At 44.2% G+C, this 22,428-nt stretch overlaps 1 protein-coding gene across 1 annotated transcript; it reads right to left on the reverse strand.

Annotated features, from left to right (window-relative positions):
• Positions 1–11,947: 11,947 nt before the first annotated feature.
• LOC120916014 (interferon-inducible GTPase 5-like) lies at positions 11,948–17,537 on the reverse strand. The gene is made up of 2 exons (XM_040326863.1): positions 17,464–17,537; positions 11,948–13,258 (listed from the first exon to the last, which is right to left on the reverse strand). The coding sequence occupies exon 2, from the start codon at positions 13,234–13,236 to the stop codon at positions 12,031–12,033; it is 1,206 nt and encodes a 401-aa protein (XP_040182797.1). The 5' UTR covers positions 13,237–13,258; positions 17,464–17,537; the 3' UTR covers positions 11,948–12,030.
• Between the last annotated feature and the right edge of the window lie 4,891 nt (positions 17,538–22,428).

Raw genomic sequence — 22,428 nt, forward strand, 5'->3', positions numbered from 1 at the left:
GGGTCAGATATCTTACCTTCTATTTTAACTTTCGCCCGTGGTTCTGAGTAAAGGTTCGTAAACCAGCTCAACATTCCTTCCCTCAGTCCTATATGCTGCAATGTTGCTTTCAGAAACGACCATTCCACTAGATCAAACGCTTTTTCTGCATCGCTAGCTACTAATATCATTGGCTTCTTTCGTTTTTGAGCTAAATGTATCGCGTTTACCACTCCCTGTGTATTCTCTCTTCCCTCCCTTCCTGATATGAATCCCACTTGATCTGGATGTATCAGATCTGGGATAATTTCTATTAACCTTGTAGCAAGGATCTTAGTGAATACTTTTAGGTCCACATTCAGTAATGATATAGGACGGTAGCTGGCACACTGTGACGGGTCTTTACCTTCTTTTGGAATAACTACTATGTGCGCCATCAGTGTTTCGTTTGGTATTTTATTTCCTTCCCTTAATGAGTTGAAAGCTGATATAAATCTTTGTGCCAGTTTCTCCGAGAACAATCTGTAATATGTTAAGGTAAACCCATCTGGGCCTGGTGCCTTACCCAATTCTAATATTTTTAAGGCATCCATAAATTCCCCTGTTGTAATTGGCTCATCTAATTTCCTTGCTATCTCCTCTGATAATTTTGGCATCAAAGTGTCTGTTATATAATCCCTGGCTTTTTCTATTTTCTCTTTTTCCTTCTCTACAGACCGTTTATCCTCCAGCTGATATCATTTCTCGTAGTATTTTTTAAAGCTATTTGCGATTTCTTGTGGGGTACAGACCATTTCATCATTTGATGTCTTAATTTGTGCGATCTGATTACCTTTGTATGCTTCTTTCAAAGCATTTGCTAATATTCTACCTGGTTTATTGCCAAACTCGTGAAATGATCTTCTCCCCCTTGTTAGTTTAGCTTTAGCTTTATCCATCAACAGAAGGTTTAGTTTTTCTCGCGTCGTATCTAATTCTAGTTCTACAGCCTGAGCCTGGGATTTTTTTATGTACTGTTTCTAATTCTCCAATTCGTTTAAACAGTATATCTGTTCGTTTAGTTTCTTTTTTCTGTGTGCTCCCATTGCGATTTCCCATAAACAAAAAGGGGTTGTCCCATTTGTATCGTTTGTCTCAAAGAAAAACTCTAATTCTGCTCTTATTTTTTCGTCATAATTACTGTCTTTCAGTAAGGTCTCGTTTATTTTCCAATGCCATTCTTTCTTATCTACCTCTCCCCATTTTATTGTACAGTCTGTTGGAGCATGGACCGAGAGCGTAAAGGTTCCAATATTGGCCCCCGATAACGATGCTAGATTTTGCGGGATAAAAACGTAATCGATTCTTGTGTACGACCTATGTCTTGCTGCAAAGAACGTGTAATCCCTCTCTTGTGTATGAGCTGTTCTCCAACTATCAATCAATTGTAATTCTTGTAGGAGTTTTTTAGCTTTCCTTAATTTAATATAAGACAGGTGAGAGATACCTTTCGATGTATCTTTTATAGGATCCAGGGCTACATTCAGATCACCCCCTATCACCAAAATTCCCTCCCTGTGTTGATGGACCTTTTGTAAACATAGTTCTAAATAATTTATTTGATCAACATTTGGTAGATATATATTCACCAACGTGGTTTTCTGTTGGTTCAGAGTTCCTTTAACTATTAACATACGACCCACTTCATCTTTAATCACCGCAGATTCCTTCCACTTCACCTGCTTAGATATCAAAATAGATACCCCACATGAATTTGAATTCTGTGATGTGCTATGATATACTATCGGGAACTAGCGATTTTTCAAGTTCGGGGTTTTTTTTTTCTCCCTTAAAATGAGTTTCTTGTATAAAGGTAACCTGAGATTTAAGTCTATATATTTCTGATAGCAATCGTACTCTTTTTTCCGGGATATTAAGCCCTTTGACATTAAACGAGGTAAATGTTATATTCAACATTTTTTTTTCCTTTTTCCTTTCTTCCCCTTCACCTTATTCCCCTACGCTCGGATTACTCCTCACGTCTGCATTCGTCCGGTGTCCTTCAGAGACCGGACTGCCACAAACCAAAAAAAAAAAATAATAATTTTCCAAACGCCTCCGGCTTATCCTCCACCCGGAGGAAAGATGTTTGTTGTGGGGGTTCAGTAGAGCACGGCAGTGCTAGTGCTCGGCGTCCCTATCCATGGCCCTTTCTCTTCTTTTCCATATATTTAACCATATATTTAACCCTATTTCTCTCTACAACATGTAATTTTATTTTTATACATTTTTACATTCTGTCACCCTCCTTCTCTCCACCTTCCCCTCCCCCCCCCCCCCCTATGTACTTCGGGATGTCTTCCTCCCTCTCCCCCCCCCCCCTCTCTTTCCCTGGCATCATCATCTTAACCATCCTATGTATCTTTAGTAACATACCGATATTATATGAATATACCGCCAACATCCCTTTTTACATACTGTTTTAGTCATTTTTAAAGAATTCTACTTCCGGGATTAGGCTGCACCTGCACCATCTTGTCTATATATTGTTCTCTGAGTCCCCTGTGGAAATCACTTCCGCCCTTCCTTGCTTTCCCTTGCTGAAATCTCGCGCATGCGCGATTGTATTTTTACCCAGCCTCTTTCTTGACCAGCGTTACTATGGCAACCAAGCGAGAAAGCTGAGAATGACTGCCAAGTCTCGTGTGTCTGCTAAGCTGTGGCGCTGAGAGCGGAACTCTCAGACACAGCATAATGTTGAAATAGGAACGGCACACACAGAGCATGCCATGACTCAGTGGGCAGGAAGTGCATGCGCTGGAGAAATAATCAAACATTGCAGGACGAAATACAAGAAGAAGAAAAAAGTAAGGAGACCTTAACAGGCAGGGGCCCCCTATTAGGTGGGGGCCCATGGGCTTGAGCCCAGTCAAGCCCAATGGTAAGTCCAGCCCTGGATGGGATACACTGTTTCTATCACATCACTAGAGATGGGCTAAACACCTCACAGTACTGTTCATGCCAGAACTCTTAAATATCGCAAAAGTTCTGACCCGAACCACAAACCCTATTAAAGTCTATGGGACCCGAACTTAAGAATCCAAAGTCCCTATTTTGAATGCTTATATGCAAGTTATTGGCCATAAAAAAAGGTTGTGGGGGTCTGGGTACAATAGAATACAGTCACACCCCAAATGATCACAGCAAAGAGTCCACAACAGCATGAGACACAATACTACACACAATACATACATATATACAACATTGAGTCTGACTAGCACAGATCATAGTGGGGGTTCTTATTCCCCCCTGTGCCCCTATTAGAGAGACAGGGTGATTTACACATAAGAGGGTCGGGGAAGCTGGACACAGAGGCCCAGATTCTCAAAAAAAAGCCTATCTTTAGGCGGGCGTAGCGTATCTCAGATTCACTACGCCGCCGTAACTTAGAGCAGCAGGTCCCGTATTCAGAAACATCTTCCGCTCTAAGTTACGGCGGCGTAGTGTATCTGAAACGGCGTAAGCCCGCCTAATTCAAACTAGGCTGGTAGGGGGCGTGTTGTATGTAAAGGTTTTGTGACCCCACATAAATGACGCTTTTATCGAACGGCGCATGCGCGCGCATGCTCAGTATCACATCGATTTTTCAAATTAAATTGCGCCTGTTCAATGCCTAGTCGACGCGAACGTAACTTACGTCCAGCCCCATTCACGGACGACTTACGCAAACGACGTAAAACGTGAAAAATGTGACGCTGTTCCGACGTCCATACCTAACATTGGTACACCTCATAGAGCAGGGGCAACTTTACGCCCAAAAAAGCCTTACGTAAAAAAATGCGCCGGGCGCACGTACGTTTGAGAATCGGCGTATCTAGCTCATTACCATATTCGACACGTAAATCGACGGAAGCGCCACCTAGCGGCCAGCGTAAATATGCAACTTATATACGACGGCGTAAGAGATTCTAAGAATCAGGCGCATAGATACGATGGCGTATCTGGATATACGCCGGCGTAACTCCTACGAGAATCTGGGCCAGAGTTTCCAGGGAGAAGTCTCGTACACACGCACGTTTTTTCTCAGCCAGAAATCTGCTGGCAGAGTATTTTGCAGAGAAAACCATTCGTGTGCATGGGTGTCCGTTCCATAGGGCAAGGGGGTTGTTTGCCCCCCTGGAATCGACAGGGAGAGCCAGGAGCAGGGCCGAACTGGCCCTGGGCCGCTTTAAGCGGCGACTGCAGCGCTCCCCTCTTTCTGTTCTCCGGCGCTCGTATTGTATGTCATGGAGCTGGGTCTGTGTGCAAGGTCCCACCCCCCTAGTTCGGCTCGTCTGATAGTCTTCTTGTGTCGTGCCTATCACACGAGCCAAACTAGGGGGGCGGCACACAGACCCAGCTCCGTGACATATGATATGAGCGCCAGAGGACAGAGGGATGGGAGCGCCGTTTTAAATTGTTTACCAGGCCTGTGCTTTGTTTGTTCCAACATTTGTAACACTAGACTATTTTCTGATGTGTTTTTAGCAAGTCTGGAAACGCAGAGCAAACACAACACAGAGTTGTAGCCTACGGCATAGTTTCTAGTTGTCCCTTATTTAGAGTGCCCATCCCTCTTCTGGAATCAAATCCATTTGTCCCTCATTCCGAAAGGTTCCTCTTTTAGACCTGAAATAAATATACTATCAATATAGTGTAGTGTTTCAGTCAAGGGAAAGGGGTGCTGTGTAATGTAAAGGGGTCCAGTGATGCAGGGTGCTGTGTAATGTAAAGGGGTCCAGTGATGCAGGGTGCCGTGTAATGTAAAGGGGTCCAGTGATGCAGGGTGCTGTGTAATGTAAAGGGGTCCAGTGATGCAGGGTGCTGTGTAATGTAAAGGGGTCCAGTGATGCAGGGTGCTGTGTAATGTAAAGGGGGCCAGTGGTGCAGGGTGCTGTGTAATGTAAAGGGGGCCAGTGGTGCAGGGTGCTGTGTAATGTAAAGGGGGCCAGTGGTGCAGGGTGCTGTGTAATGTAAAGGGGTCCAGAGGTGCTGTGTAATGTAAAGGGGTCCAGTGATGCAGGGTGCTGTGTAATGTAAAGGGGTCCAGTGATGCAGGGTGCTGTGTAATGTAAAGGGGGCCAGTGGTGCAGGGTGCTGTGTAATGTAAAGGGGTCCAGTGATGCAGGGTGCTGTGTAATGTAAAGGGGGCCAGAGGTGCAGGGTGCTGTGTAATGTAAAGGGGGGGCAGTGGTGCAGAGTGCTGTGTAATGTAAAGGGGGCCAGTGGTGCAGAGTGCTGTGTAATGTAAAGGAGTCCAGTGGTGCAGAGTGCTGTGTAATGTAAAGGGGTCCAGAGGTGCAGTTGTGGAGAGGGGTACACAGTAACCTGGCTCCCAGTTGATGGTGGCTTCACATGTGGACTCTCTGATCAGAAGTGCATTCTTTGATCAAAAGTGCGAGTTAAAAACCAGGATTTGGCTATCATTTGCTTCTGCTTGCAGACTTTTTTTCCCCCTTTTTCTCTGACACTTTTTAAACAGCTTTTTTTTTCTTTTTCCTTTCTGCTAATTAAGGGGAGGGTTTAATTGTTCACAGGTGTGTGTTTGTTCACAGGTCTTCACAGGTGAGTATAAAGTGGCTGTACAAGCTCCCAGAGGAGCTGGCTCCCAGTTGATGGTGGCTTCACATGTGGACTCTCTGATCAGAAGTGCATTCTTTGATCAAAAGTGCGAGTTAAAAACCAGGAGTTTGAAACAGGAGGTAAGACAGGAGTCTTCATTCTTTTTTTCAATCACTGATCCAGAACAAGCTTGCAGCTAATAAAGTTGGAACTCTTGCTATATAGATTCAGCGGTGCAGCAGACGCTGTCATCTTAGTCTGCTCACCCCAGGGATAGTGAGAGCAGGACGCTCTCAAACGAGTCGGCTCTCCCCAGGGATAGTGCAGCCAGGCAGTGTCCACCACACCCCCCTAGCCAATTGATCCAGGGTTGCACCGATCGCCGTTAAGGGGTCAGGAAGGAATTTTTTCCCCCGATCGCTGCAGATTGGCACAGCACGCCTGGGGTTTTTTCGCCTTCCTCTGGACCAATCGGGGAGAGAAGACTCAACGAGTGACGGCTCACTTGGACAGTCTTCCACCCATCACGTCTCGCGGCTCTTCCCGCATCCGCGCCAGACCAGGCCTCATTCGCGGCCGCCGCAATTAGGAAAGACTGATGACAATGTGACTGGCGACAATGGCTAATCTGCGATACTCTGCGGACTCTATTCGGGGTCTGAGACAATTCGCAACAGCATTACCAGCCGTCACCAAAAAGGCCTTAAAAATAGAGCAACTTTTGAGATTCGATCGACGATCGACCATCAAAAATGTTAACTATTTAACCCAGCTCGAGCACATATCATGTGCTTTGATCAACACAAGATCGGCAGTAAAACACCGATTAGAAATCCACGATTTCTTACTACAAAACGATCTAGACTGCCTCTTTATTACAGAAAGCTGGCTCTCAGACGATTGCAACACCATTCTCGGAGAATTGGTGCCAGAAAACTATTGCATTATAACGGAAAACAGAATAGGGCAAAGAGGAGGAGGCCTGGCGGTGATCCACAAGAATCGCATTACAATCACTAAGCCAGCCCTTCAAAATCCTCTTCCATTCATGGAAACCCTTACTCTTCAACTTCAAACTTCCCCCCAGGAGACTGTTCACATTCTCCTCTGCTATAGGCCACCTGGGCCAAAATCGCAGTTTTTGCCATCATTAACGGAGTTTATATCCACTTATACCCTTAACAGCAAACACCTTTTGCTGCTCGGGGACTTTAATCTGTGGGCCAACTCCGCACAGGATCCCATTGCGGACGCCTGCATTGATCACCTGGAGGGATTAGGGCTACAGCAACTTCTATGCGGGCCAACACATGCTTCAGGTCACACACTCGACCTAATTTTCAGACAAAATCTGAAAATAAGCATTTTAGAAAATGAACCATTGCCATGGACAGACCACCATGCAATTAATTTCATAATCTCCAAAAATCCCCCAGTGATAAAAGCACCCAAGCCGGTGACAATACACTGGGCTAGATCTCAGAAGAAGCTCCATTCGGAACTCTTCAAATCTACCTTGGGAAACAGAATCAAAACAATCCATCCACATCAAACAGCCGCAGATACACTGGATGCCATAAACGCAGCCCTGCTACAGTCAGCCGATTTAGTAGCACCGAAACGCAAAGCCTGCATCCGAAAAAGAAAGTCCGGCTGGTTCAACAACCAGCTGTCGCTTCTGAAGCAAGAGCGCAGAAGGGCGGAAGCCGCCTGGAAAAGAAGTCCTGCAGAGGATAACCTCATCATCTACAAGGCAATAACAACACGATATCATAAAGAAATCTTCAAAGCCAAGAAACATCATTTTTCTATGGCGATTAACAGCGCCCTAAACCGCCCCCGCGAACTCTTCAAGATGGTCACCCAGACCATGAATCCAGGATGTCTTGAAGTCCCCAACTCAGACACCCAAGAGTTCTGCAATGAACTATCGGATTTCTTCATCAACAAAATTGAAAGAATCCGGGAAAGCATCATGCAAAACAATACCCCCCTCAACCCTACCGTCAATCAACCACAAAACATCCACAGAAACGCTCTACAATCAACAAAGTTCTCTCTGGAACCGATCTCCATTGATACCACCAAAAATATCATTGGTGCTTTGCGGAACAGCACATCGCCCAATGATATCATCCCCACCAAACTGCTGAAGGAATGTGCCGACATCCTGGCACCACCCATCACACAGCTTATAAACCAGTCATTTAAGGAAGGCACAGTGCCATCCCTGTTGAAAGAGGGCACAATCCAGCCCATCTTGAAAAAACCTAACCTGGATCCCAAGGACCCAACTCACCGCCGTCCCATAACAGGCCTAAATGTTCTCTCCAAGATAATGGAGAAAGTAGTGGTACAACAGCTGCAACAGCATCTAGATACCCACAATCTACTGGATCCATTACAATCAGGCTTCCGTCCCGGACACGGGACAGAAACGGCCTTACTCAAAATATGGGACGATGCCCTCGAGGCCGCAGACGAAGGAGAATCTTGTCTCCTGGTTCTGCTGGACCTAAGCGCAGCCTTTGACACGGTAGACCACAAACTGTTACTGATGCGACTAGCCAAGGTAGCAGAAGTCGCAGAAGGTGATTTACCATGGTTTTCTTCCTTTCTTGAAAACCGATCACAAACAGTTAAATTGGGTTGTTTCACGTCGGAAAAGCGCACGGTGTCATGTGGAGTCCCCCAAGGATCCCCCCTGTCACCGGTGCTTTTCAACATCTATCTTCGCCCTCTCTTTGATATTATCAGTAGCCAAGAACTACTCTATCACTCTTATGCAGACGATACGCAACTGTATTTTCGCATCTGCAACAAAAAGGATCATCGTCTCAGTTTAGAGAAATGTCTCTCTTTGATAGAAAACTGGATGACTAAGAGTTATCTTAAACTCAACAGTTCAAAAACAGAACTCCTTATGTTTCACGCCAGCCGAAAGAGTCAACTGGCAACAACCTGGACACCCCCACCCATTCTGGGCCAAATCATCACCCCTAGCTCCAAAGTCAAAAGTCTCGGGGTCATCTTTGACACCTTCATGACAATGGACGCACAAATAGGGTCAGTAGTCAGCGGAGCGCACCATCTGCTGCGCCTACTACGCAGACTTATTCCATTTATCCCCAAAGAAGACGTAGCAGTCGTGGTGGGAACAATCGTGAATTCCAGACTGGACTATGCTAACGCCCTGTACCTCGGACTCCCAAAGTACCAAATCTCCCGTCTGCAAGTCGTTCAGAATACGGCCGCCAGACTGGTGACTGGGAAAAAAAAATGGGAATCAATCTCACCTTCGTTGAGAACCCTTCACTGGCTGCCAGTAAAAGACAGAATTGCATTTAAAGCACTCTGCCTGACACATAAGTGCATCCATGGGAAGGCTCCGCAATATCTTTGCGACAAGATAGAACCTCACAATTCGAATCGCGTTCTGCGATCCACCGACCAAAATCTGGTCAGGGTACCAAAAACCAAATACAAGTCCAAAGGAGAAAGAAGGTTTGCTTTTCAGGGTCCTAGACTATGGAACGCTTTACCAACCAGCATTCGGTTGGAGGAAAACCACCTGACTTTCAGAAGACGGATCAAAACTCTGCTCTTTTGATGTCATGAGACACGAACAACTAGCGCCCAGAAGCGATTCAGTTCGCATGCGCCGCGCTTTATAAGTTTTTTTTCATTCATTCAGTAATGACAAAGAGATATTGAAAGATGCAGGGGGCACAGTGGGGTGTTTTTTTCATTTTAATGTGGGGGGGGTGCTTTTAACCCCCACTAGTGGTCGAAAAAAAAGTAAAATGCGACTGTGTATCACCGCTTCCGAAGCGCCCCCTCCTGAAAAATTTTAGTGGACGCCCATGTTCGTGTTTATGGTTTTTTGTCGAGAAGACGAGAAAAAAAAAAAAAAAAAGAAGAGAACCTGCTCTCCATTTTCTCATCAGGATTCTCGGCAATGTTTTCTTGCCGAGAAACCCGAGCGTGTGCATACTTACCTGCCTCCATGGAAACCCGTGCAAGCTCGATGAGACTTCGGCGCATGCGCTGTAGCTTCCAAGGCATAGTGTAGGGTGTAGCAAGATGGCGGCGACGGCATCAAATGTGACGAGCACATGCTCGTCGTAGTTGATGACGTCACCGCATTCTTCCCATTCAAAAGAACGGCGGTTCTTTTGAATGGTGTGCGTGTACACTCGGCGAGCAAGAAAGCTTGCAAGGAATCTCGTCAGGCAAAACAATGTTATATTCCTGATGAGATTCCCGGCCGTGTGTACAGGGCTTAAGCTGAGTTCCACAAACCCCCCACCCAAAGTGACTCCTGTCACAGGTTGATTTTCTACTTGGAAGTTCAGTCGCTTTATATCTGAGGGGAAAATCTGAAATGAGGGGAAGCTCTGTTGATTTTATCATCCAATGCTGTTTTTTTATTTTCCTTGCATGTCCCAGATCTACAGCGACTGCACTTCCAAGTGCACTTGTAGTGCAAAGTGGATTTGCCTTTAGTAAATAACCCCCTTTGTATACTTACATTAGTCCAAGCTGGTCCAATGTAACTACACAATACAAACCATACCTGGAGTTCATCTCAATGAGACGATCTACTGTATTTCACTGATCTGAACAACCACAAGTCACTTCAAGAACAGTTTTAGCATCTTCTGCAAGCCGATTCATTGCAAGATAGAGAAACTCAGCACAAGTCATAGCAGACATGAAACCAGCAACAACAAAACTTAGCACTTGAACCCAACTGATAACAGATTTAGCATTCATTAAATGAGGTCTATTTCTTCTTCTTCTTCTGAGCTAGTTCCAAACAAGATCATGAGTGATCTCATATTTGGCAAATGGAGATTTCTCAAAACTTTTCAGATAATCTGCACTTTTACCAGACCTTTGCATCAAATAATCTAAAGATTTATCATCAAGACCAAAACCTTCTACAAATTCTCTAATATAGCGGGTTAAAGGGGTTGTAAAGGAAAATGTTTTTTCACCTTATTACATCCTATGCATTAAGGTGAAAAAACATCCGTCATTACCACCAGCCCCCCCCTCCCCGTTTTACTTACCTAACCCCTCGAAAGTCCCGCGCTCGCTCCCGTCAGTCTCCTCTATTCGAAGCCTGGCTCTGTTGATTGGCTGCAGTGGATGGATTGAAAGCAGCGCAGCCATTGGCTGCTGTCAATCACATCCAATGACGCATTGTGCCGGGGGCGGAGCCGAGTGATACAGCGGCGGCTATGGCCGCCGTTGTATCACGGGAGCGCACCCGCAACAGCTCCACACTATGCAAGCTCGCTCGCATATCTGTGTGGAGTTGTTGCGGCAAAGAGCCGAGACAGCCGCCGAGGGACCCCAGAAGACTAGGATCGGGGCCACTGTGTGCAAAACAAACTGTGAACACAACGTCTCTCCGCAGGGATGTAGTCCCAAGGGAGGGAGCGAGCACCACGCGGTCCGAAGCTCCGTGACCCGATCGCCACCGGTGTCCCGTGATCGGTCAAAGGAGCTGAAGAACGGGGAGAGGAGTGTAAACACACCTTCCCCGTTCTTCTCTGTCACAGTGTCAATGATCGTCTGTTCCCCGTTATAGGGAACATCAGTGACATCACACCTACAGCCATGCCCCCTACAGTAAGAATCACTCCCTTAGGTCACACTTAACCCCTTAGCGCCCCCTAGTGTTTAACCCATTCACTGCCATTTTCACAGTAATAAATGCATTTTTATAGCACTTTTCGCTGTGAAAATGACAATGGTCCCAAAAATGTGTCAAAAGTGTTCGATGTGTCCTCCTCAATGTCACAGTCACGAAAAAAATAAATAAAAAAAAATAAAAGAATTCCATAAAACTATCCCCTATTTTGTAAACGCTATAACTTTTGCTCAAACCAATGAAGAAGAAGAAGAAGAAGAATACGTATCGGTCTAAACTGAGATAGATATATATATATATATATATATATAAAATTGGGGGATATTATAGCAAAAAGTAAAAAATATTTTATTTTTTTCAAAATTGTTGCTCTATTTTTGTTTATAGCGCAAAAAATAAAAACCGCAGAGGTGATCAAAGGAAAGCTCTATTTGTGAAAAAAAAAAAAAAAAAAAAAAACCACAACAACAACAACACACACACCAATTTTGTTTGGGAGCCACGTCGCACGACCGCACAATTGTCAGTTAAAGTGACGCAGTGCCAAATCGCAAAAAGGGGCAAGGCCCTTAACCTGCATAATGGTCCGGGTCTTAAGTGGTTAACATGTACAACAGATATGAGATTTTAGAGATAAGGGTTTACATTTCCCCATCATACGCTTTATTATAATATGTATGTTAAGAAGGGGGGGGGGGGACACCCACACAATACAAAATAAGCAAAGACAGTTTACAGAATTATCACAATAATTTTATTTAACTAAATACCCCCAAATGACAACACTGGTTAAACCTTTTATCATGTGCCTACGCAATCATTACATTATTATTTTTTTCTGAACAGCCAAAGGCAGCTTCAAAAGCTACTTTTGCATCATCTGCAATCTCATTCAGGACCGAGTACAGAAGGTCAATGCATGCAGAAGCAGACATGGGACCAGACACAGTAGCACTTAGGACTGGAACCCAGCTGAAAAACGTTTTAACGCCCATGTAAACGCTACCCCTCCTTTTCTCCAACTCTCTTGAGACAAGATCATAAGTGATCTCATCTTTGACAAATGGGGATTTCATTAAACTTTTTACATCATTTCTACCAGACCTTTCCTCCAAATCATTCAAAGATTTCTGATCAAGACCAAAACTTTCTACATATTGACCAATACGGTGAGTCAAGGATAACATCTCATTGACATCCGATAAACCTGGGATAATGGACGCTGCAATGGCTTGCAAAGCAACCAAAGGAACTATACTCATGAGAGCCTGCAGCTTCATTTGTATTGCCTCAGAGGAAATGTTAGGCAGGGCTCGTAAATAAACATAACGCTTGTGGCTCGGAAGCTCCTCCTCAAACGTTTTCAGCAAACGAGAGAAATCAAATAGCACAGGCTTGAAAGAGGATATGAGGAAGACAGAATCATCTGTAATATCCTTTATATCCTTTTTGAGAGAATTCACACAATCCTGCCTGATCTTCTCTAATAACTCTTTTTCGTTGTAAGTTTTAGCTCTACGTTCTTGGCTTTCACGCAAGTCCCGGTCAATTTTTGATCTCACAAAGTAGAACTTCTTCTTCATGTTTTGGATCTCCTCAGCCAGCATACTGTGATTCTCCTTGAATCTTTCAGAGGCAATTATAATAAAAAAGTCATACCGTTGAAACTGAACTTTATCCAGATATTCACTGGCTTTAAAATTAGGAGTTCCTATTCCTGGTAGATCCCAATAGGTTACGCTCTTATTCCTAGGATGGGGGTAAGGAGTTGGCTCCATAGTGGTCTCCACCACATCGGTCTGAGCAGATTCCGGTTCTTCATCGCCAAGACCACGGATGGCGTTGATAAATGTGGACTTTCCTGACCCCGATTCCCCAGTAATTGCGACGTTCAGGGGGGTATTTTCCACATCACTCAAATATTTCTTGACTTTTTCGAAGGCTTCGGCTGGATTTCCTTTTCTTAAGGCTTCTATTACCTCCTTTCCAAGTTGTTTAGTGGCGGAAGAATCCATATTTTCACTTGGTCAATATAATCTAATAAAACAAAAAAGGAGAAAAGAGGTAAAATAAATTAGGACTGTGTGGAGCTCCCCTAAAAATATAGGTCTCCCTCCCAAAGCACCCATACACAATGCGGATAGGCAGACTCTTTGGTACTTGCTTACCTAGGAGGCAGAGTCAGCAAATCTACATATGGGCAATAATGAAATTTCTCACCTGACCTCTCCCCATTTCCTTTCCCTTTCCCCTCTTCCTTCTCCTTTCCTTCCAACCCCCTTGTAATGACACCCCGAGTATGAAAGGGGTGAAAGTCGTTTAGGACATTCCATACCCGAACACTCCAACCAGCCGAACAAGAAACCCATACGAATAATTCCCCCCCCCCCCCCCCAAGCATTAGACGAGGCTCTGGTGTTGAGGGTCAAACAGAATTGAGATTTTATTGAAAGGAATACAAGTCTTATGTAGCAAGGTACCACTTTTGATATGGATAAAAGACTACCGTTTGCAGATAAAGAAGGAACTCCGCTCCCTCCGGTGGCCAATTGTTGTCATAGCCACCTCCTGTTTGTTTTACCATGGTACAGCAATGAATGTTGGGAATTGAAGTGCAGGGAGAAAAAGACATCATTGCCCAGGTCAGGTGACAGACTACAATGCCCAGGGTGCAACCCCAAAATACTTTGCGCCCTGCTGGGTGAAGGAATTTGAGGAGGACATCCTTGGCTCGCTCTCTCTCTCTGGACCGCCTCTCCAAGCAAGAAAGAGGCCTGTGCCAGGGCTTGTCTCCTGGAGCCTAGGCCTGAGAAATCTGGGCCTATACACGCCTGTGCGGATCGCCCATTCTGTGAGGGGGATTCCTGACCGGACCGTGTCCAAAAGCAGCTGGTGACGGCCACGGGAAGACCGGGAACTGTCGGTGACGGAAAGAACTGAGTATGAGAGAGAGAGAGAGATTTATGACAGCCATCTGCTGCCATAACTGTATTTAACTTCAATGTACCGACGTATATCCATGGTGGGCGGTCCACTTTGTTCCTGGTTTGTTCCAGGACTCCTGGTTTCCAATCACATGATCACTTTGTAAGCATCTTATTGGCTATCACAGTGATCAGTCACTGTGCAGCCTGCCCATGTTTTTAGTTTATGCTCGGATTATAAAAAAAAAAAAAAAATATGAATTGTATAGCTCGTTCTCTCCTTACAAAAAGGACAGATGGGAAGGAAAAAAAAAAAAAAAAATATATATATATAGATAGATCAAGGTCATGATCAAGGCAAGGGTCATCATATTTTAGGCCAGGGATGTGCAATTAGCGGACCTCCAGCTGTTGCAAAACTACAAGTCCCATCATGCCTCTGCCTCTTGGTGTCATGCTTGTGGCTGTCAGAGTTTTGCTATGCCTCATGGGAATTGTAGTTCTGCAACAGCTGGAGGTCCACTAATTGCATATCCCTGTTTTAGGCTTTTTTTTTCCCATGCATTTTTATAATAATTAGCATCAGTGGAGTTGATTTACTAAAACTGGAGATTGCAAAATCTGATGCAGCTGTGCATGGTAGCCAATTGGCTTCTAGCTTGTTCAATTAAGCTTTGACAATAAAACCTGGAAGCTGATTGGTTTCTATGCAGAGCTTCACCAGATTTTGAACTCTCTCCAGCATAATAAAATGAACCCCATTGTGTTTTAGATTATATATTAAAAAAAAAACCCGACCTCGCTGCCAAACCCCATTCATTTCAATGGCCCTTGTTCACACTGATGGAATTTTAAAAGGAACGGCACCGCATTCCTGTTCAAATCACATGCGACTCCGCAACAGTGCGGTTAGAGCCACTCATTCTGTATGGCTCAAATCGCACCAAAATTGTGTCGTTAACACAAACACACCTGCAGCAGTTCACATGAACAGGGTGTGATTTGGATGCGGACCACACTGAATTCTCTGCAAATTCCACATCAGTGTTCTGTTGCACAAAAAAATTACACAGTACACAGCCTTTTTTTCCAGATTGGGCCCCATAGACTTCAGTGGGAACACCTGAAGATACACAACATGAGCATTTTACAAGCGTTTTGTTGTGCGTTTTCTACGTAAACCGCACCTCTCCTCCCAGTGCTTTCTGTTGGTTAAACAAAAAACACATGTATTACACTTCTAAAAAAAAAAAATTATAAAAAACGCATGAATGTCCCTCTGCTCAGGTGTGAATGCAGCCTTAAAGGTAAAAATAGCTAAATAGCTTCCTTTACCTTAGTGCAGTCCTCCTTCACTTACCTCATCCTTCCATTTTGCTTTTAAATGTCCTTATTTCTTCTGAGAAATCCTCACTTCCTGTTCTTCTGTCTGTAACTCCACACAGTAATGCGAGGCTTTCTCCCTGGTGTGGAGAAAGCCTCTTGAGGGGGGAGGGGGCGAGCAGGAATGTCAGGACACTCGCAGATAGAGAAAGAGCTGTGTGTTAAGGGGCGTCCTGACACTCCTGCTCACCACCTCAAGAGGCTTTCTCCACACCAGGGAGAAAGTCTTGCATTACGGTGTGGAGTTACAGACAGAAGAACAGGAAGTGAGGATTTCTCAGAAGAAATAAGGACATTTAAAAGCAAAATGGAAGGATGAGGTAAGTGAAGGAGGACTGCACTAAGGTAAAGGAAGATATTTAGGGAAACATTTTTTTTTTTACCTTTACAACCCCTTTAACCGCTTCCCGACCGCCGCATGTAGATATACGTCGGCAGAATGGCACGTACAGGCACATTGGCGTACCTGTACGTCCATGCCTTTCCGCGGGTCGGGGGTCCGATCGGGACCCCCCCCCCGCTACATGCGGCGGTCGGATTCCCTCGGGGAGCGATCCGGGACGACGGCGCGGCTATCCGTTTATAGCCGCTCCGTCGCGATCGCTCCCCGGAGCTGAGGAACGGGGAGAGCCGTATGTAAACACGGCTTCCCCATGCTTCACTGTGGCGGCTGCATCGATCGAGTGATCCTTTTATTAGGGAGACTCGATCGATGACATCAGTCCTACAGCCACACCCCCCTACAGTTGTAAACACACACTAGGTGAACCCTAACTCCTACAGCGCCCCCTGTGGTTAACTCCCAAACTGCAACTGTCATTTTCACAATAAACAATGCAATTTAAATGCATTTTTTGCTGTGAAAATGACAATGGTCCCAAAAATGTGTCAAAATTGTCCGAAGTGTCCGCCATAATGTCGCAGTCACGAAAAAAAAAAAAAAAAAAAAAAACGCTGATCGCCGCCATTAGTAGTAAAAAAATAAAAAATTAATAAAAATGCAATAAAACTATCCCCTATTTTGTAAACGCTATAAATTTTGCGCAAACCAATCGATAAACGCTTATTGCGATTTTTTTTTACCAAAAATATGTAGAAGAATACGTATCGGCCTAAACTGAGGAAAAATATTTTTTTTATATGTTTTTGGGGGATATTTATTATAGCAAAAAGTAAAAAATATTGCATTTTTTTCAAAATTGTTGCTCTATTTTTGTTTATGGCGTAAAAAATAAAAAACGCAGAGGTGATCAAATACCACCAAAAGAAAGCTCTATTTGTGGGGGAAAAAGGAAACCAATTTTGTTTGGGAGCCACGTCGCACGACCGCGCAATTGTCTGTTAAAGCGACGCAGTGCCGAATTGTAAAAACCCCTTGGGTCATGTAGCAGCATATTGGTCCGGTCCTTAAGTGGTTAAGGTTTGTTTTACCCTCCATTACAAAAAGTGTAACCTTCTGTAGTTTCCATCACATACCTTCCAACACCTGAGCTTATCAAAAGAGGGAGATTCTCAATGGAGCAAAAAGCCATATGGCATGCGTGGCACACATTGGCAAAAACGTGGATGTGGACGCACATCTTAAAAAGGCGGCATGGGTAAATGAAGTCTAAGCCTACATATAGTATACACTGTACTCAGTCCTTATACCCATATAATATCCCTTTATGTTCTATGAGCAAGAGACTCACAAACCCGAAAACCTATAGGTGTGATCTGGGGGTAGGTAGCAGGTACAAGGCTCCCTAGGGTGAGCACACTCTCAGGCACAGATACCAGTCCAGTGAGGTAGGTACACACAGTGCTGTGGCTATCGGTGCCATTTACAGGTCCTATACAATGTTCCACAAAATAAAATCCTATCCTTGTCCCAGCATTAACTATGAAAAACAGTCCTAACTGGCACTACGAAGCGTCTGTTTCCTTTGCACCAACCTTCAGCCTGCAGACACCACCTGACTTAAGTTCTGACTGTGCCCCAGGTGAGTCTAAATTGCCAAAAGGGAGAGGCGCAAAACCCAAACTGGACTAAGGATCAGAGGTCTCTAAAGTGGATTAGAGGAGCCTGGGAGATGTGTAAACCCCGGGCTGGATATTTCCCAGCTCCCTCTGAGACACTGCTACAACATACAGTATATTACATACACTATATTACCAAAAGTATTGGGACGCCACCTTTACACGTGCATGAACTTTAACTCCGTCAAAATTTGCCTGGGAAGGAAGGGGGTTCGGCCTCATGGAATTTCGAATACACCTGAGCCAGGGTTTGACAAATTTGCTTGGAATCTAGGAGCCAGCTAAAGAAGTTAGGAGCCAAAAAACGCACCCCGTCCCACCAAGCTTGCGCGCAGAAGCGAACGCATACGTGAGTAGCGCCCGCATATGTAAACGGTAATCAAACCACACATGTGAGGTATCGCCGCGATTGGTAGAGCGAGAGCAATAATTCTAGCCCTAGACCTCTATAACTCAAAACGTCGCCTATGGAGATTTTAAAGGGTAAATGTTTGTCGCCATTCCACGAGCGGGCGCAATTTTGAAGCGTGACATGTTGGGTATCAATTTACTCGACGTAACATTATCTTTCACAATATAAAAAAAATTGGGATAACTTTACTGTTGTCTTATTTTTTTATTAAAAAAAGTGTATTTTTTCCCCAAAAACGTGCGCTTGTAAGACCGCTGTGCAAATAAGTATTGCAATGACCGCCATTTTATTCTCTAGGTTGTTAGAATAAAAAATACATATAATTTTTGGGGGTTCTAACCCAAGAGTTCCCTTCACTGGAACTAAGGGGCCAAGCCCAACCTGTGAAAAACAACCCCACACCATAATCCCCACTCCACCAAATTGTACCAGTGCACAAAAAGCAAGGTTCATAAAGACATTAATGAGTGAGTATGGGGTAGAAAAACTTGACTGGCCTGCACAGAGTCCTGACCTCAACCCAATAGAACTCCTTTGGGATGAATTAGAGTGACTGTGAGCCAGGCCTTCTCATCCAACATCAGTGCCTGACCTCACAAATGCACTTCTGGATGAATGGTCAATCATTCCCATAGACACACTCCTAAACCTTGTGGACAGCCTTCCCAGAAGAGTTGAAGGTGTTATAGCTGCAAAGGGTGGGCAACTCAATATTGAACCCTACGGACTATGGCTGGGATGCCATTAAAGTTCATGTGCGTTTAAAGTATATAAAACAAAAAGAACTATAAGACTTTGCACATTTCATGATGCCCCCAGAATGAATTTAAACAATTTTAGGCAGCTGTAACTGTTTTTTTTTCTTCTTCTTAACCACTTCCTTACTGGGCACTTAAACCCCCTTCCTGCCCAGACCAATTTTCAGCTTTCAGCGCTAACGCATTTTGAATGACAATTGCGCGGTCATACAACACTGTACCCAAATTATATTTTTATCATTTTTTTTTCTACAAATAGAGCTTTCTTTTGGTGGTATTTGATCATCTCTGTGGTTTTTATTTTTTGCGCTATAAACAAAAAATGACAGAAAATTTAGAAAAAAAAACACATTTTTTTTTACTTTTTGTTATAATAATATCCCAATTAAAAAAAAAAAAATCACAATAAGCGTATATTGATTGGTTTGCGCAAAAGTTATAGTGTCTACAAAATAGAGGATAGATTTATGATTTTTTATTTACTAGTAATGGCGGCAATCTGCGATTTTTGCGGGACTGCGATATTGCGGCGGACATATCGGACACTTTTGACACTATTTTGGGACCATTCACATTTATACAGCGATCAGTGCTATAAATATGCACTGATTATTGTATAAATGTGACTGGCAGGGAAGGGGTTAACACTAGGGGGCGATCAAGGGGTTACATGTATTCCCTGGGAGTGATTCTTACTGTTGGGGGAGGGGACTGACTGGGGGAGGTGACCGATCTGTGTCCCTATGTACAAGGGACACAGCATCGGCTTCTCTCCCTGACAGGTGCTTGCTCTGTAACTGGCAATTGCGGGTACCTGGCGCACATCGCGGCAGCCCGAAGCTTCACTCCTCTCCCCCCCTCTCCGCCGGCGCTTGCATTCTAAGGCTCCATTCACACCTAGGCGACAAAACGCCCGATGCTCGATACGCTGGAGGGGCGAATTTCCATTGCTGTCTATGAGATGGTTCACATCTCACGCCGAACGCAGAAACGCCGTACGTCTGCTGCCTGAAAACAAGTCCCGGACCCTTTTTTTCAGGCAGCATTGGCATTCGGCCATAGACAGCAATGGAAATGATTTGTGAAAAAAAAAAAGTTACACAAATCGTGGCAAAATACGCCGCATACGTGGCGTTACACTGTGAATGCAGCCTTACTGTGGGCACCCCGCACCGGCTGTGACAGCTTTCGGCTTCACGGCCAGGCACTCACTGCACATGCGCAAGCGGCGCTGTGCTCCCTGAGTGGACAGGCGATCGCCTCGGACCTGTCACGTGTCCCAGGTGATCGCCTACAGAGAGCCGCCTTAAGCATTGTACACATGATCAGTCCATCCAATGAGAACGATCTGATGGACCGTTGTCATAGGTTAACCGATGAAGCTGACTGATGGTCCGTCGCGCCTACACACCATCGGTTAAATAACCGATCGTGTCAGAACGCGGGGACATAAAACACAACGACGTGCTGAAAAAAACAAAGTTCAATGCTTCCAAGCATGCGTTGACTTGATTCTGAGAATGCGTGGGTTTTTAACCGATGGACGTGCCTACTAACGATCGTTTTTTTCCTATCGGTTAGGAATCCATAGGTTAATTTTAAAGCAAGTTGGCTTTTTTTTAACCTATGGTTAAATAACCTATGGGGCCCACACACGATCGGTTTGGACCGATGAAAACGGTCCATCAGACCGCTGTCCTCTGCTTAACCTATCGTGTGTACGAGGCCTAAGCGGTCCCTGACGAGCTGCCTAAGCGGTCCCTGGGCGGAAGGAGGAAGTGGGACAGGAAGTCCCACTTCTACTGAAGCCCCCCCCCCCAAAAAAAAAATGACATGTCAAATGTGGCATGTAAGGGGGCAAGGAGTGGTTTAAGCAGAAGTCCCCCTTTTGGGTGGAACTCTGCTTTAACCCCTTGACCTCCAGAAAGTTTTACCCCCTCCATGACCAGGCCATTTTTTGCTATTCAGCACTGCACTGGCAATTGCTCAGACATGCAACGATGTACCCAATTGAAACTTTTATAAAAAAAAAATTCACACAAATAGAGCTTTCTTTTGATCTGGGTGTTTTATTCTAGAAAAAAAAATATTTTGGACTTTTTGGACTGTGTATTAAATGTGATTTAAGGACCTTCAATTGTAAGTTTTAGAAAGGGCAAGGATTAATGTGAATGTACAATATATATATATATATATATATATATATATATATATATATATATATATATATATATATTATTATTATTATTACATAGAACTGTAAATTTACACAGTGTTTTTATTATATATATATATATATATATATATATATATATATATATATATATATATATAATAAAAACACTGTGTAAATGTACAGTTCTATGTAATAATAATATGCAATGCGTATCTTGGATTGATTTTTGATATTTTCTTACATTTTTATTATTAATCATGGTATTGTGGAAAGAATAAACTTCATTAATGATCTACATATTGTGGTTGGTGGAGATGTTTCTTCTGATTTCTTTCTTGATGTCTTTGATACATCTAAACTCCCATAAGAACTTCAGGAGGTGCATACTCAAACAAACACTGGTCATTCTGTATTTTGGCCACAAGATGTCAGCATTGGTAACATTGTATTTCTTGCAGAACACATCCAGTAATGTTTGTTATATGTAATACATTGTATGCTATTTGTATCTTTGCTCTGTCTTTTTTTAATGTTACAGAAAACCTGTAACACAAAGCACTACATACAAGGGTGCACTAAACTATATCTGCTAATCAGATTTTACTCTAGAGAAGCCATATTTTGGATTAATACAGTAAATTCTAAAGTGTTTAGTCTTATAGCAGTACTTATAGTAATTTTTTTTTACCAAAATATACTGGTGCAGAGCAAGTGGACAATAAACTTCTGTCCGGGGGAGCGCACTCAGCATATCTTGAAAGCTTCTTTGATCCCCCCTTCTTTGGGGCTACATGCAGGGCTGTCTTAATGAGAGGGAACACCTGGGCATTGCCCAGGGGCCCCAGCTGCTTGGGGGGGGGGGGGCCTGCACTTTCCCCAAAGCAGCTTGTCCTTGAGCCCACGCTGGCCCGAAAATTGGGGTCCCTATGATGGCACTGAGAGTGATGGGGGGGGGGGGATATCTGGGGTGTAGAGGGGTCAGAGTGCTGGGGAGGCATCAGTCTAGCAGATATATTATATGCACAGGACAGCTTTGTTACTTTATGCATGTAGTATTTTCCAACTGTTTCTTTGCTGTAAAGAATGATTGTTCATGTAGTTAATGCGGAGCTCCACCCAAAATGTGCCTCCTACCTACTTGATGTCTGTTTACCTGCACTGTCTCCATTGTAGGGGCCCCAGAACATTACTTTGCCCAGGGGCCCATGATGCTATTAGGACGTCCCATGATACCACCATATGCATGCACGGGGATGTGGCAGGTGTGTCTGGGCAGACCCTAATCACTCTGTGTGGTGCTGACTCCCCCTACTGCCTGGGCTTTCCCCCATGTTGCCCCCCCCCCCCAGCAGTGCTGCTGGCTTTCCTCCTTTTCTCAGCACCCCCCCCCCCCTTCGACTGTTGTAGGGGTTGTTTCAGCATAAAGAGGGGGGAAAGGTCTAGTCAATGTGTCTTTTACCAGCCCTTTCCTTTTCTAAATGAACACATTGAACACACTCACTCACTGTGTTTATTCACAACTAAAGCATAGTAAA

The sequence above is a fragment of the Rana temporaria genome, chromosome 10 (assembly GCF_905171775.1).
Source record: "Rana temporaria chromosome 10, aRanTem1.1, whole genome shotgun sequence".
Lineage (NCBI taxonomy): Eukaryota > Metazoa > Chordata > Amphibia > Anura > Ranidae > Rana > Rana temporaria.